This window comes from Suillus fuscotomentosus (assembly GCF_016647785.1).
Source record: "Suillus fuscotomentosus strain FC203 chromosome Unknown F5891scaffold_1, whole genome shotgun sequence".
Taxonomy (NCBI): domain Eukaryota; kingdom Fungi; phylum Basidiomycota; class Agaricomycetes; order Boletales; family Suillaceae; genus Suillus; species Suillus fuscotomentosus.
This window is the reverse complement of record NW_024539513.1, coordinates 1,415,612-1,429,943: the sequence shown is the minus strand read 5'-3', so window position 1 is coordinate 1,429,943 and position 14,332 is coordinate 1,415,612. Positions and strand designations below refer to the sequence as shown.

Sequence of the window (14,332 nt, the reverse complement as noted above, 5' to 3'; positions counted from 1 at the left end):
AACCAAGTGATGGAACTGCTACTGCTCCCCGGAACTCTACCTCTCTGCCTGCGCTCCAAACACCGTCAAACACCTCTGCCACCTAACCTCCTCCCTAGAGGTCCCCCACTCCAGCATCAACTCGAGCTAACTTGTCAGTGCGGAATATCAGACTGCTGTCGGGACTTCAACGGTGTTAATGGCTGCTGCACGTTTCCCACACGCGCAAGCCCGCGAGCTGGAAGCTGAGGTTGGCAAAGAGACTCGTATGCAGATGAAACTCATCGTAGTTTTAAACCCGACTGACCTTGTGCCACAGCTCCCACTTTCGAGGACTGGCCGCGGCTTATTCAGATTCAAGCCTTCATTCTGGAAGCTCTTCGATGAAGGCCTATCAACCCATCAGGTAAGGCAAGGAGGCATATTTATGATCATTTGGTTTATCAGAGTTCTGTATGGTCGAGGAGAATGCGAACCACTAGGAGGTTGTGCGGGAGGAACTTGGTGTTGGAAGTAGTCTTGGGCAAGTGGATTTGATGCGGGGTAGGTTTGGTAGGGATGCGGTGGCTTGTCCGTTGCCATGTAAGGTTCTTGAGGTACACCAGAATTTGGAATTGTGTTCAGATAGAATTGTTCTATGCGGGGGTAAGAACAGCATGTGAATGCGTCTTAGCATCATGTTGATCGTATCCTGGTCCGCCTATAGCGGTATCCAGAAGCAATTCAATTCTGCGACGTACAAAGGACCGCGGGCATCAGCCCTGGATGGGAAGTTTTTCGGAGGTTGGCAAGCCTCGCAACGACGACGACTAGTATGCTCTCTCAGCTCTTTATTCTGTTTACAGTCTTGCGGAAGCAGCAGGATGGACCACTTCTTGTGATTCTTGGCTTCTCGCAATCCATGCTTGGCTGGTATATGACACAACCATCGAGAGACACCTTCTCTGGTATGGGGGGTAGGTGAGCAATCGACGCTCTGTAGACTCGTCTGAGCCATGAATGCATGTAGTTTGGGCCGCGACCACCACCAATAATGATTATGTCACTCGCATGCGAGGTTTGAGGGTACTCGGTCTTGACTATTCACACCGCAAGGAGCTTATCGCAGGCAACCTCGGCGAATATATTGCTTCACGTATGTCGGCATACTGTCCAGCACAACCCTATTTGACGTACTTATCACGAGCCAGAATTTCGCGAATCCGCCGAGCGCGTCGGCGACGATGCGGTTGACTTTGACGAAGCGTATGAAGCTCATTCTATGAAAGCATTCCCGAGCATCAGCTCTTTCCTCTATGAAACAATGCACGAGCTGCCTCAGGTAGGCAAGATTGACAGGGCAGTTGATGAAACTGACTAAATGAACCAGATTGCTTTCATGCTGAGCGCCGTGCGAAAACCAACGACGGTCCCCCTCTCTTTTATATCACTCACGCTAATTGGACATACATCTAATTCATTCATTTCGACACGTCTCGCAGTCTGGATTGTTTCATCTTGCTGCAATATTTGCCGGCGTACACAATATATATGAGCTCAAGAACGTGCGGAACAAAGTGGTGGATGGCACAGAACAGTTCCCCGAGAACTAGCAGTCCCTCAGTAGTGGTGTTTCTGTTGAGTTCAGGTACCTCCACTATTTGCTACTTCATGTAGGCGTTTCTCGACGGACTGGTCTAAAAATATGAATTCCCGCGCGCCAGCCTCCTCCGGCTCAACTCCATCTCCTCAGCATCTATGTATAGCCACGAACCCTCCTGGTCATACATCCGTGCGTTGTTGAACATGAGCTTCCAGTCCTCTTTGTAGTGCGTGATGCTTTTGTAATATCCAGTGCTACCCCACTTTCGAAGTGTGGACAAGGCAATCGGATGTGCGATCAACTGATAATGATCGGGATAATCCTGATCGTATCATTAGTATATCGGTGCACCTGACCAATTTATCATGGGTGGAATTGACCTTGCCCTCGGCGCTCTCGAACATTAACAGATCTTGCGCAACTGCATAAACTCATTGCCCAAACCCTTCACACCTCCAGATTTGCTAGAAAACAAAAAACCAGCACTATGTCCCGCCCACTCCGCCGAAAGCAAAAACAATGTACCCCTTCGCATTCTTTCCATTGGCGATCATCTCGTGCCTCTTCATCTGCCTACACAGCTGACTCAGCAGGGCGCTCGTGCGGACTTCAATAATTTCCATCTTATTCGGAAGTTTGCTCTCCACGTCTTTCTTCAGCCTTCTCAACAATAACGGCCGTAACACCTTATGCAACTGCCGGATGGTGAGCAGTACCTCTTCTTCGTTCAACTCGATCTTGTTCCCTGTACCCGAGTTCGCGAATGATGTGTTGAACCATTTATCGAATGATTTTAGAGTTGAAAATTCCAGGAAGGACAAAGTTAAGAACGGGCTAAAGTTCGGGAATGTTGTTCTGAAGGGGTACCGGTGAGGATGAGACAGTAGTAGGAATGGTAGTATCGTGTGAGCGTCTGCGCAAACTTTGACTGGGTGTTCTTCATGTGATGGCGAGTCAGTCATGTCCCTCTTCTAAAAGAACCGACGAAATGCTCAAAACCCACTCAGCGATGATCATGTGAACGCTTTTGAGCTTGCTGAGAATAGGCCGGTTTTTGATGATGTACTCGTGTGTAGTGAGCAGAACCTGGCACTGGCCCATCCGCAGGTCACCTTGAAGGTTGCGACGTTGCGCAGGGTTGCCCTTGTACGAAATCGTTTTCATCGTCGGCGCCCACTTTGCGAATACAGCAGACCAGTTCGTCATTGTCGTCAGAGGCACGATGACAAGATAAGGGCCCCGTTGTCTCTTCACCTCGATGAGGAAGGTAACTAGCGAGATGGTCTGGATGGTTTTATCGAGACCCTACGATCGTGTGAGATGTGAAATAAAGAATCAAAATGTCGTTGCTCACCATCTCTTCTGCAAGGATACCATTGAGCTTGACCATCCATTGCAGGCCCTTGAGCTGACTTCCGCCAATGCCAGGCTGTTTCATGGCCTTCTCTGAAATGCGATGTGCAACAGCTGGTGATGCACTTGCGTCAATTCGGTGGAAGAAACTTTCGGTGGACGCTTCGCGAGTATCAACAACTCGCGGGGTGGTGTGAATGGAGTTTTAATGTCTTTCCGTTACTCAAGCCTGGACTCTCAGCTATCTACGAGAAGATACGAGGGAAGGACCAACCACACGCACGTCTACATGTCAACAACGCCATCATCTTCGAATTGAACTGGATGGCGGATCATTTGGAGAGGCTGCCCGGGCTACTATTCTACAAAGCCTTGGACTTTAACCCACTGTCTGAGGACGTGGTAGTAGTCTACACAGACGCATCAGGATTAGGAATGGGTCTATGGTTTCCTCACGAGAACTTCGCCGGTCAGTCGCCGTTGCCCGTTGAAGCTCCAAAAGACACCATCTTCTTCTTCGAGGCCCTCGCAGTGTGTTCGGCTATTCATGCCATACCAAACATGACGGAAAGCCCACCTAGGATGCTCATTTACACCGACAATTCCAACACAGTAGCGATGTTTAACTCGCTTCGTGCTCATCCCCCTTATAACTCCATCATACTAGCAGCAGTGGACGTCCTGCTGGAGTATCAAGTAGACCTACGTGTCGAATTCATCCCTGGTTCGGAGAACAGGGTAGCCGATGCACTTTCGCGATTCCAGAACGAACGTGTATTGGAGATAGCTCCCGCTGCGAGCTTCTTCGATTTCGAACCCCCTCGAGACGCGCTGGGGGCAGCGAAAAAATGATGAATGTATCCTCATCGTCCAGGCAACCTGTGAGGGAAGCCTGGACACCTGAGCGCCTCTTGTATGAGCGCTCAGTAGCACTTGGTTTCGCTATTGACGCAACAACAGCATCGGTGTACAACTCGCATCTCAACTCTTACATCACCTTCTGTCGACTGCATCATCTGCCAATCGATCCAACAATTGATACATTATCTTTTTACGTGGTTTGGTTATCGCATCACATCGAACCACGCTCCGTCGACTCTTACCTTTCAGGAATCTCGAGTCGACTCGAAGACACATATCCTGACGTCCGTGCGGCTCGTCGTTCATCGCTCGTCGTACGGACACTTCGTGGTTGCAAACGCCATTTGTCAAAACCGGTACAAAGGAAGTTACCTTTGAGTATCGACGACTTACAGCAGGTCCAAATGAAGCTCGGTTCGGAGTTAGAGCACGACGATAGTCTGTTCTTAGCTCTACTTTTCACTGGCTTTCTGACTCTGCAGCGACTGGGAGAGCTCACTTGGCCTGATGCAGTGAAGCATCAATCTTACAGAAAGGTCCCTCTTCGACACACTCTGTCGATCACGGCAAGAAGCATCTCCTACACGCTACCTTATCAGAAGAACGATGGCTTGGGGACTGGAAGCACCATCCTCTTGTTATCGGATTCGGTACTCGACAACGACCCACTGCCGGTGTTGCGTCGATACTTGACATTCAGAGACCGTTCATTTCCCTCTCGGCCAGCGCTGTGGTTGACAAGCGCTGGTTCGATTCCCACACGCTCTTGGTTTCTTCGGCGTTTGCGCCAACATTGTGGCTCGGCCATGTCAGGTCACTCGATGAGAGCAGCAGGAGCCACGGCACTGGCTATAGCAGGTATGACTCCCGATCTCATTCAAGCTGCTGGGCGGTGGTCATCGGACTGAATTCAAAAAATATATACGGCAACATGCATTCTTGCTCAACGCGCTGTTACACGGGTCCGCACGGATCACCCAAGTGACGTAGCGACAACTCAGACATCTTCTCAAACAAGACAATGATCTGCTTCAAATAAGAAAACGGCACCAAGACCAGAAAACAGAATACAACACCGCATATCAAAATAAAAATAAAAAAATAGGCCCTTTAGCATGTCCTTCGCGCCTCCGTCGCTCACATCTTCTCTTTTGCACTTCTCCTTCGCACCTCCGGCTCTCACTTTCGTCTTTTCTCCTACCGGAGCTTTTCTATTGCTCAGTTGAGCATGTTTTTTCCTCGAGACTCGCATCTTTTACACTCTATGCAATCATGTATAGTACTTCGTCTCTCGGTTTCGCAATAAAATTCAACGAGTCCCCCGAGCATGGAGCTGGGGGACTCCGCTTGCCTAATCACCGCGAGACCTTAGCGTAAAAGTTGATTCAACTAAATACTACAGCGAAAACGTTAATGTACCGACGTCTCTTTACAATTTGGGACACCATATAATCTTAATCAGCACCATCGCAAAAGTGGGAATCAATAAAGTAAATTGCCCTGCTCCTTGCAGAGCACCAGACAACCGTTACATTGCTTCACCGAGCATCACACACTATGTTTTGTTTTCGGATTCCTTGTCCTGCGGGGTAACCGTTGAAACGTTGAACGTTGAAGCCCTAGTATAGCAGACGCTACCTAGCGATCGAGTGATTCTCGTATCGCATATTTTCACTCTATAATATGCATGTGATCAATGCTTCACAATGGTCCAGGCTAAATGCGAGAGTGATAGCACCATCGTAAAGCATTTGAATGATTTGTTACAAGGTGTCCGTTCTACCCTCACTCATACACTACTGCCAGTCATATGTACATGCTCTTGAAAAGCAATTGAGGTCATGCTGGTTGCTGTGTCGGAGTCGGTCACGAGTTTAGCGTGAAATTCTCGAATGCCAAGAATCAGGCGGGGTCCCAGCATACACAACTGCACAACGTCCAAAATCTGAAAAAACCCAACATAAAACTGAATGCCCAGGAAATATTCCTATAGAAATGATAAACTGTGGTAGTGTGTAGAGGCAAGTGAAAGATTGACATACTGCCGTTGAGAATGTCGGAGAGAAAGCAATCAGCCGGAAGCAAGAAACAGCAACGACACGGTCATATCCAATCCTTCAATGGAAGAAAGGAACAACAATCATAATATGAGCTCACCTTGCAAAGTAAACCACGTGCACTTTCATCAGCACCGTAAAACGGTCCTCGATAATCCCTCCTGCCGAATATCGTCGCAGTTCACGGGAGTGTTTTACGGTAGTCCAGACTGCAAGACATAGTGCGAGGACATCCGACACAGTGATGAGTATCCAAGTAGCAGAAGCCATAAGTGAGACATCTTCCGTATAGTCAATCGAGCACTGATAGATGCCGGAGAGAATGAGTTCCTCTGGTATTCATCATTGAGCTACATGCACATTTTTTCATCCACAAACAAACGTACCTCCTGAAACATGTAGGGTCATCATTACGCCGACCACTCCGTCAAAAATGTTGTCAGCCAGGAAGGTGACAATGAGAAAAATCAAGATCTTTCTAGATCGTTGATGCATGGCATATAACCAAATGATGATAATAACTTGTAGCATGTTTCAGTCCAATCAATATCACCGAGGTCTTGCAAGTGCTAAGCTCACCTAACAGCATCGCAAATACCAAAAAATCCGTCCAACTCTGTATGACGTACATAATAAAGCCTGACAAATCCGGTCAGTGATCGGCCTCGCACTGCACACTCCAGACTCACATCTGTGGCAGTATAGTGCGGCAGTCATTAGTGAACTAAGAAGTCAGTAAAGAACCATTACCCACCCTTACAGGGCACCACGGTTAATTGGAGGGGAATAGTAGGCATCTGTGCAGAAGACTCACTGTATCTGTCAGCGAGATAGTCGGAACACTGCCTGTATGTACTTGGTCAGAAGAAGCAACGACAGTGAATATACTAAGGAGGCATACTCAGCATGATCAGGCTGATTTTGAGAGATAGACGATCAGCACAACACTGGATGTTTAACCTTCCGAACTTACGTAGCCAATAAGATTCCAAGGTAGCGCACCTAGGATACTTTTAAGTTAGTATAACATAGCAACCACAACAAACAAGATACATACACCGAGATACAGAACTGTCATTAGGGACCAGCGTTGCATCTGTAATCGAACGTATTTCATTGTGTTCGTCTGACACGAGACATCTCTACTCACCCAGACCAATTTAACCTACAAAAGTATTTTTAGCGAGATGGCTGCTCCGGTCATAGCATTGACATACCTCTTGTCCGAATGTAAGTACTAGAAATACTTGTAAGATGTCAGTAGTCCTTTAATATTATCATGCTCACCCCAATCATACGTCACTCCAACAAAGGCAGCAATTGCGAAACCGCAGCCAAGGTTAGATCGAGTCAGCTTGAACATCCGACTGTTCTCTACAAACCCGAAAAATAGCTTGAAAGACGGTATGCATTGATGATCGGCCACCAAGAGATATCATTTGATACTAGGGTCATATCGGTAGATAATAGGTGTGGGTGGGAGGCAAACTTGGTGGGCGTATGACGATAGCATTTGTGCTAGTTATCCCGTCGCCATCCAGTGCTTGGATCGCTGAAATAAGATCAAGGGACGATGGCTATTCCCGTTATATGTAATTGGCTGAAGTAGATATTTTTGCATGAAGAAAGGTCAATCAATCCAGGGGCTCAAGCTCAAGTAGTAGATGCACAGTACCACTTCATTTACGCACTGATCATGGGACGACCATCAAAAAATTTGTCATCTTGTCCAGCACAGCCCTGGGGAGCAGCTCATCCAAGGTCACTCAACAAATGCACATTGCGTCAGCCTGACGCCAGACCAGAAAATTCAGCCCTCAGAAATAGGTGAGATCTACATGAAGCAAACAAACTCACGTCCTAGCCTGGCTACTGGCGATACCTCCCTACGAGCACATCTCATTAATCTCTCATCACCATCTGTCACTTCATGTGTATCCTGTCGGCTTTGCCTCGGAAATTGGGGTTCTAGAAATAGTTAGCGCAAAATATTTGATGTGCATCATGGAGTTGGTGCGGGGACGAGAGGCCCATCATATTTCACCAGAGATGTCCTGGTTGAGATTTCATCATTGATGTGACGAAGATGCAACATCAACCCTAGAGATGCATCAGTGAACCGACAGAAAAAGTAGAAGGATAGATCTAACATTACATATTTCAAGTGACCCGGATTGCGGCTGCGCAGCTCGTCTTGTCAGAGGGAGTTTCTGTGCAGATCCAATTCCTTCAACATAGATACATCAATATGCGTGATTATCGTCCATCTTATCACGCGAAAACAGCATCTGCGTGAATGGTATGTTGTAAATGTGAATGAGCTATATTGCAACAAATGCTAGTTCAAGTGACTGCTGGGGCGCTGGCTGCATGGAGCGGAAATCGGAACTCGCTCACAGGTGCAGTGGACGTGAAATTTTGAAAACTCGAACTATATTGAAGAAAGCTAAGCGCTGAGCAGTACCGTAGGCCCAGTTGTGCCAGTGCGTGTGAGGTGTTGCCTATTCGTGAAAGCGATCAGTTATGTAATCAGTTCGTTGTGCTAACGAAAGCCACGATTTCGGCAGGGGTTGCTGCACGGAAAGGAGTTTAACTTTGTCATCATATCATTGAGCGAGTGATCATTCTGTCAGTCTGCTGACTCTGCTCAACTACCGCATCACGCATGTGTCGAAGATAGATCGAGAGTTCGGAGGAGTCAGCAAACTAGCTAGGTAGGGGAGAAGGGGAGAAGGGGCGGGCGGCGCCCCACTCAACCTTCGCAACAATTCAACATGACAATTTCTGAAAATACACAAGCGACGTGAAAGAGAACTATTAACGCGAAATAACAAGACAGCATGACATCCAGTACATAAAATCAACAATTTCAGACCCGGGACTGAGATGACCCTGTAGCTTCAATGAGACGTTCCTTTGTGCGCAGGTCAGGTGCTGAATACACAAAAATCATTAACACACCTGTGCAAGTTTCTCTCCTTCGGATAACACATGGAGGCAGGACTGCAAGCCCTTCAAGCACCACTGCCTTTCAAGCCAGGAGAGGAGGTGGCGATCCCAGAAGACTTTGAATGCACAGTTGAGCGTGTCGTCCGTTATACTAAGAGCTCGCGAGAGATGGAAGACCCAGTTTTGACATGCATACTTCAGGGCGTCAGAAGATGATCGACTTCGATCACGTGCTTTGTTTGCAAAAATTGTGAACGCAGTCATAGCGTGGATAACGTCGATGTCTGGACAATCTTGTAGGGATGCGGAAGTGGAGTGATCCTGGGGCCTTAATGCCAGGAACGCCGGAAACATCAAGAAATCTGGTAAGCTCTGGAACTCCTGGATTGCTTGAAAAGCTGGTGATAAAGGTAATCGTGGGGTGATTGTGCACTCGCGGATTGCTTCCAACGTGCTCGAGAAGTCTTCCATTGTCACCCAGACAGACGCCGCAGGGGTCCACTGCCATGCTTGACCACGGGGGGTCTGTAGCCACTTTCGTCCTCTCTCTGTCTGCAGCCACTCTCGTCCGCCCATGGCCTGCAGCCACTCTCGTCCGCTCAGGGTCAGCAGCCACTCTTGTCCATTCTTCGTCTGTAGCCATTCTCGGCCATGTTCAGTCTGCAGCCCACCTGGGGTGCGCAGCCACTCTTGTCCACCCGGAGTATTGTGCAGCCATTCTCGCCCTCCTGGGCGCAGGAGCCACTCTTGCGCCCTCTGGATCAGTAACCACTCTCTCCCACTCTGGGTCAGGAGCCACTCTCGCCCGTGGAAGGTGTGTAGCCATGAATATCCGATTGTATCTTGCAGGTTAGTTGGGGTCTGCAGGCGGTTGCGCTCACTCTGGGTCTCAAGCCACTCAATCCCGCTTGGTGTTTTCAGCCACTCCATCCCGCTCGGTGTCTTCAGCGACTCTATCCCGCTCGGTGTCTTCAGCCACTCCCGTGCGCTCGGTGTTATCAGCCACTCCCTCGCGCCTGGTGCTTTCAACCACAACCTTGCGCTCTGTGTCTCCAGCCACTCCCTCCCGTTCAGTGTCTCCAGCCACTCCGTCCCGTTCGGTGTCTCCAGCCACTCCCTCCCGTTCGGTGTCTCCAGCCACTCCGTCCCGCTCGGTGTCTCCAGCCACTCCCTTACGCTCGGTGTCTTCAGCCACTCCCTCCCGTTCGGTGTCTCCAGCCACTCCCTCCCGTTCGGTGTCTCCAGCCACACCCTCCCGTACAGTGTCTTCAGCCACTCCTTCCCGTTCGGTGTCTCCAACTCCCGTTCGTTCGGTGTCTCCGGCCACTCCGTCCCGCTCGGTGTCTTCAGCCACTCCGTCCCGTTCGGTGTCTCCAGCCACTCCTTCCCGTTCGGTGTCTCCAGCCACTCCTTCCCGTTCGGTGTCTCCAGCCACTCCTTCCCGTTCGGTGTCTCCAACCACTCCCTCCCGCTCGGTGTGTCCAGCTGCTTCGTCTGCGCCATCTTGCTCTGTGATTTCAGCCACTCCCTCCTGCTCCGTGCCTCCAGCCACTCGCTCGGCAACACGCTTCCGCTCGATGTATGTAGCCACTCCACCTCGCACGGTGCTTCTAGCCACTCCTCCTCGCTCGATGTGTCCAGCCACTTCCCCCCGCTCGATGTCTCTATCGACTCCATCCCGGTCGGTGTCTGTGACCACTCTTGCCCGTACTTGGTGTCCAGGCATTGTAGCCCGCTCTCGGTGTCGAGCCACTCTCGCCCCTGAGTTTCCAGCCATTCTCGGCCACTCGGGGTTTGTTGCAGCCAGACTTGGCCGGTCAGGGTCTGAAGCCACTCTCCCCCATCCCGGGTCTGCAGCGAGCGTTGCTCGCTGAAGGTCTCCAAAGAGGCTTTCCCGGTCCATGTCTCCAATGGCATATCCCCGCCAGAGTCTCCAGCGACTTGTCCGCGTCTTTGAGTCCACAGCCACTCTCGCCCTCTCTCTGTCTGCAACCAAGTGCGTCCCGTGTGGGTCTGCAACCAATCCCTCCCGGCCCAGGTATGAAGCCAGTCTTCCCCCTTCTGTGTCCGCAAATAGTCTTCCCCACATTGGGTCCGCAGCCACGCACGTCCATCCAAGGTCCCTAGCCAGGACCGCAAACCCGACCCGCGAGCTCCCCGAAGCCATAACAGTCCCATCAGAACCTGCAGCGGCTCCGGTGGCTCAACGATGAAGGCTAACGACTGTTGCAAGTTCCGGGGGTCATGGGGTTCCATAGCCTGATTCTGCGACTTCAATTCTAGGAGTGCATCCATGAGAGTAGTGCGTGATGGAATGTCATGAATCATCAAGCGGAAAGACGAAGAGGCAAGCAGGGAATGTGGTAGGATGGGTTGTAATCCAGGGAGGCTGCAGTTCGAGGAGTCTGATGCATAGTCTCGAATGGACGAGTGGTAGATATTCACGGGACGGCTGCTGTCAGTAGGGATATCCATGAAAGAACGTAGCTGTTTCAGCGTGGTCTCGACATCGTTGCCTTGACCGTGACCAAGGAGCTTCGAGATCTGTGAGATCGGCAAAGGGTCTGCGAGGGCAGCAACAATGGACAAGTGCTGGTATGCCCGATTGGGGTTCGAACAGGTGGAGAGGATGCGGTTGTACAGCTCGTACACTTCTGTCCCAGGTAGCAGTTTGGTAGTTAGATCGAGCATGAGCTCAAGGCGATCCCGGGGGTCATTGTATCCGTCATCAACAAACTTCATCATTGTAGATGCCACGATGAAACGTCTGCCAGCTCGGTTCGCCAGCCGCATAATGATATCCGCAGTGGGCTGAGGGAAATCAGAATGGCGATTTCGCAATTCCGTGAAGGAATGCTGGAAGAATGTCCAGATGTCATTGTCCACATCTTCGCCGTCTAATGAAATGATGCCACCAACGCCCTCCCCAGAAGTGTTCACCGATATCTCATGCACCAGCGTGCGCATCTCATCTTTTTGAATGGCTTTACGTATGTGCTCTTCAAAACGACTGGTGAGCAGAATGTGGAACACGGGAAGTTCAGGATCGCGAAGAGCTTCCCCGAGGAGGGAGATCAGATCGGCGACCGTTTCAGGTTGGCATTCATCAAGGGCGTCAACAACAAACACCGGAGGCGGACACTTGCGCAGCCTGTATTGCTGGTGCCAGAGAGGTCGACGAAATAACGCCATCATCTGGTCGCGAAGAGACTTGCTGGAGTCTAGAACCGCAGGATTCTCATAGATAGCTTTGTTCACGTCGTTCTTGACGCTCGGGAAATTGTTCGCAAGCTGGTAAGCAAGGGTCGCAAAGAAATGACCGGTCGTGGTGCGTTCCGTGTGCTTGCGCGAGAAAAAGAATGTTCCCGCGAGCCTTGTTTCAATTTTCGTCTCCTCTGTCATCTTCAAACCTTTCATCCTCTCGGCCACAGCGAACGCCACGGCAGACTTTCCGACGCCCGCGGTGCCATGCAACCAAATGAGCTGACGCTTCTCTCGCTTGTCCAACAATCCGTAGATCGATTCGAGAAGCTTCGCTCGGGTCTCTTTCAGACATTTCGGGTGGGGGTGGCGTTCAGGGGAGTCATATTCAGCACCCAGGACAGCGACCTGGGACAGCTTCTCCCAAGTTCCTTCGTCCATTGCTAGAAGCTCGCCAGGAACTGTCAGTCGGGTCAGAGAGCGAGAGAGGCGATAAGGGAAGGAGATATTTACATCGATCTTAGGCGCTTATCGACAGAGGTTGATGTTAGAATGCGACACAAAATGGGAGTTAGAATAGGTCAAGTCGGGGAAGCACTAATTTAGTTCAACGGTGTAATTAGAAATCACGATGGGGATGGATGTCTCAGAGGGGACGACATACGGTGCTAATTGAGGAGTCGATGTCTGAGCTGTAACTTCGTTTGAAATCAAAAGGGTTTTAGTGGTGATGGTGAAATAATCAAGCAACAGAGGTATCAAAGGATGCTCGAGATAGAATGGACGGTTGATTATATTCAAAGTCGATAGATGGCTCGTGGTTGAACGTTGAACGTTGAGTAGCCGAGCCCAAGAGGGGTGCAAATGGCAAATCCCGGATATGTGGCTCACTTTTACCTAAGCTTTTTACCTTAATATCACCTGAGACACGGCCCAATAAGAGATCCTATTCAAATTGAGCAACAAATTTTTAACATGTAAAAGGATATAAATTGCCTCAAGAGTCTTGATCAAAGTCCGATAATGTCCTTACTGGCCCCAGACTGGCCGTTTCCTGGATGTCCTCGGTTTGTCGAGCTTTAGTCGTGAGATTATCTTGAATAGCCGCATCTATTATATGGATTTCGATGTTGGAGTGCCGTTTTTCGGGGTCGTTTCCGAACTTAATTGTTCTTTCACACTAGGGGTCGGCGCTGCCGACACAGACCTTGCGGAGCTTCCTTTTTTTTTAACCAGGGTCATGTGTAGCTACCAAAGTGCTATTACCAATTTTTGCGCAGAACACAGTATAGACAATCGTAGAGATACATCGAGGTAAGTGATATTATGACGTGGGATAGACTGGATGGCTCAGCAGTTATTGTGATGTAGTCTCATTATCCCGTCTTTCTGGTTTCTGAGGCCTTGTATTGGTAAAATACTGTGATGTAGTCTCCCCATCTCGTTTATCTGGTTACTATAGTCTGCCTCTGTATCGATATGTCAGGGAAGCGATGTATCTCTACGGTTGAGGGAAATGACGTTGTTGTTTGGTCTCGCTTGCCATTACACATTTCGCTCAACTCCGATAGACCTTGCTCCGCAAGGTAATCTCAATTTCCAGATGAGGTGAGCAGATTTGGTAACAACAGTGTAAAAGTTCCAGTCTGTTCTTTCCTCTCATGGTTTTTCCTTTTTGATTCTTAAAACAGGCTAGGGCCCGGCACTGCCAAGGATGGTTCCATATTTTATCTCCGGCCAGTTTTGTTCGCGTTTCCGCCATGGGTCTTCGGCTAGTTTCCAGATAACTTTGATAGCTAGCGAGTCTTCAAAGCTTCACATTTGAGTAGAATGTGTTCCATGGATTCAATTTCCCCACATAGGCCGCATTTTCCTCTCTGTTCATAATTCGGGATTAGGTTCCAGAGTCTCCGATTTTGTATCCGCCATGTAGGTTCTTCCATAGGAAGCCTCTTATTATGCGAGGTAAGTCTTTGCTTCTTATGGCCTTCCAGACTTTCTGGGGTGATGGTGTTGATCCGCTTATGTCTCTTGTTGCGTGTTGTGTCATTGCTAGATTCGCTATGGTTTGTCGCCCAGTGGCTGGTCTACAACGCTGAGCGCTGAGGTACAGTTCATATTTCTCTACTGGCCGGCTCTTACTTATGACTAGACTCGTGTCATAGTTTCTCTATCAACAATGTCATGTCACCCTCGTTGTTTTGAATGAAATTTTGACTGGATGCGCGGCTGTAGTGCGGCTTCATGTATCCAACTAGGCTCGTGACCAGCCTGGCTTATAACCACAGACAAGTCGAGTGGTTTCTCAGACGTAGTAAAGACTGGTTACGAGTCTAGTATCCAACTTGCA

The 14,332-nt window shown here is 49.5% G+C and overlaps 6 protein-coding genes across 6 annotated transcripts; 2 read left to right on the top strand and 4 right to left on the bottom strand.

The window, feature by feature from the left end:
• Window positions 1–656: 656 nt before the first annotated feature.
• On the top strand, window positions 657–1,571 carry F5891DRAFT_1180107 (uncharacterized protein; the record flags this gene model as incomplete). Its single annotated transcript, XM_041365874.1, has 6 exons — window positions 657–762; window positions 825–935; window positions 989–1,114; window positions 1,170–1,300; window positions 1,349–1,387; window positions 1,461–1,571. 6 exons carry the CDS (start codon window positions 657–659, stop codon window positions 1,569–1,571), a joined length of 624 nt encoding a protein of 207 aa, XP_041234159.1.
• An 84-nt stretch (window positions 1,572–1,655) lies between these two features.
• On the bottom strand, window positions 1,656–1,880 carry F5891DRAFT_938003 (Bromodomain-containing protein; the record flags this gene model as incomplete). The annotated part of the gene is made up of 1 exon (XM_041374144.1): window positions 1,656–1,880. A coding segment is annotated over one exon (225 nt), but the record flags the coding sequence as incomplete, so codon positions are not given.
• On the bottom strand, window positions 1,740–2,999 carry F5891DRAFT_1273155 (SNF2 family N-terminal domain-containing protein; the record flags this gene model as incomplete). The annotated part of the gene is made up of 4 exons (XM_041370124.1): window positions 1,740–1,883; window positions 1,942–2,532; window positions 2,585–2,866; window positions 2,916–2,999. 3 exons carry the CDS (start codon window positions 2,997–2,999, stop codon window positions 2,047–2,049), a joined length of 852 nt encoding a protein of 283 aa, XP_041234157.1. The 3' UTR covers window positions 1,740–1,883; window positions 1,942–2,046.
• A 6,040-nt stretch (window positions 3,000–9,039) lies between these two features.
• Window positions 9,040–10,073, top strand: F5891DRAFT_993935 (uncharacterized protein). Its single transcript, XM_041378267.1, has one exon. It carries the CDS (start codon window positions 9,288–9,290, stop codon window positions 9,633–9,635), a length of 348 nt encoding a protein of 115 aa, XP_041234156.1. The 5' UTR covers window positions 9,040–9,287; the 3' UTR covers window positions 9,636–10,073.
• An 816-nt stretch (window positions 10,074–10,889) lies between these two features.
• Window positions 10,890–12,820, bottom strand: F5891DRAFT_1168697 (uncharacterized protein; the record flags this gene model as incomplete). Its single annotated transcript, XM_041365463.1, has 3 exons — window positions 12,647–12,820; window positions 12,496–12,579; window positions 10,890–12,443 (listed from the first exon to the last, which is right to left on the bottom strand). A coding segment is annotated over exon 3 (1,533 nt), but the record flags the coding sequence as incomplete, so codon positions are not given.
• An 835-nt stretch (window positions 12,821–13,655) lies between these two features.
• On the bottom strand, window positions 13,656–14,258 carry F5891DRAFT_993925 (uncharacterized protein). Its single transcript, XM_041378266.1, has one exon. The coding sequence runs from the start codon at window positions 14,030–14,032 to the stop codon at window positions 13,877–13,879; it is 156 nt and encodes a 51-aa protein (XP_041234154.1). The 5' UTR covers window positions 14,033–14,258; the 3' UTR covers window positions 13,656–13,876.
• Window positions 14,259–14,332: the final 74 nt, after the last annotated feature.

Bases quoted from the DNA above. Each gene is read 5' to 3' on its own strand.
- F5891DRAFT_993935 (XM_041378267.1), top strand. From the start codon at position 9,288: ATGCTTGACCACGGGGGGTCTGTAGCCACTTTCGTCCTCTCTCTGTCT.
- F5891DRAFT_993925 (XM_041378266.1), bottom strand. From the start codon at position 14,032: ATGACACAACACGCAACAAGAGACATAAGCGGATCAACACCATCACCC.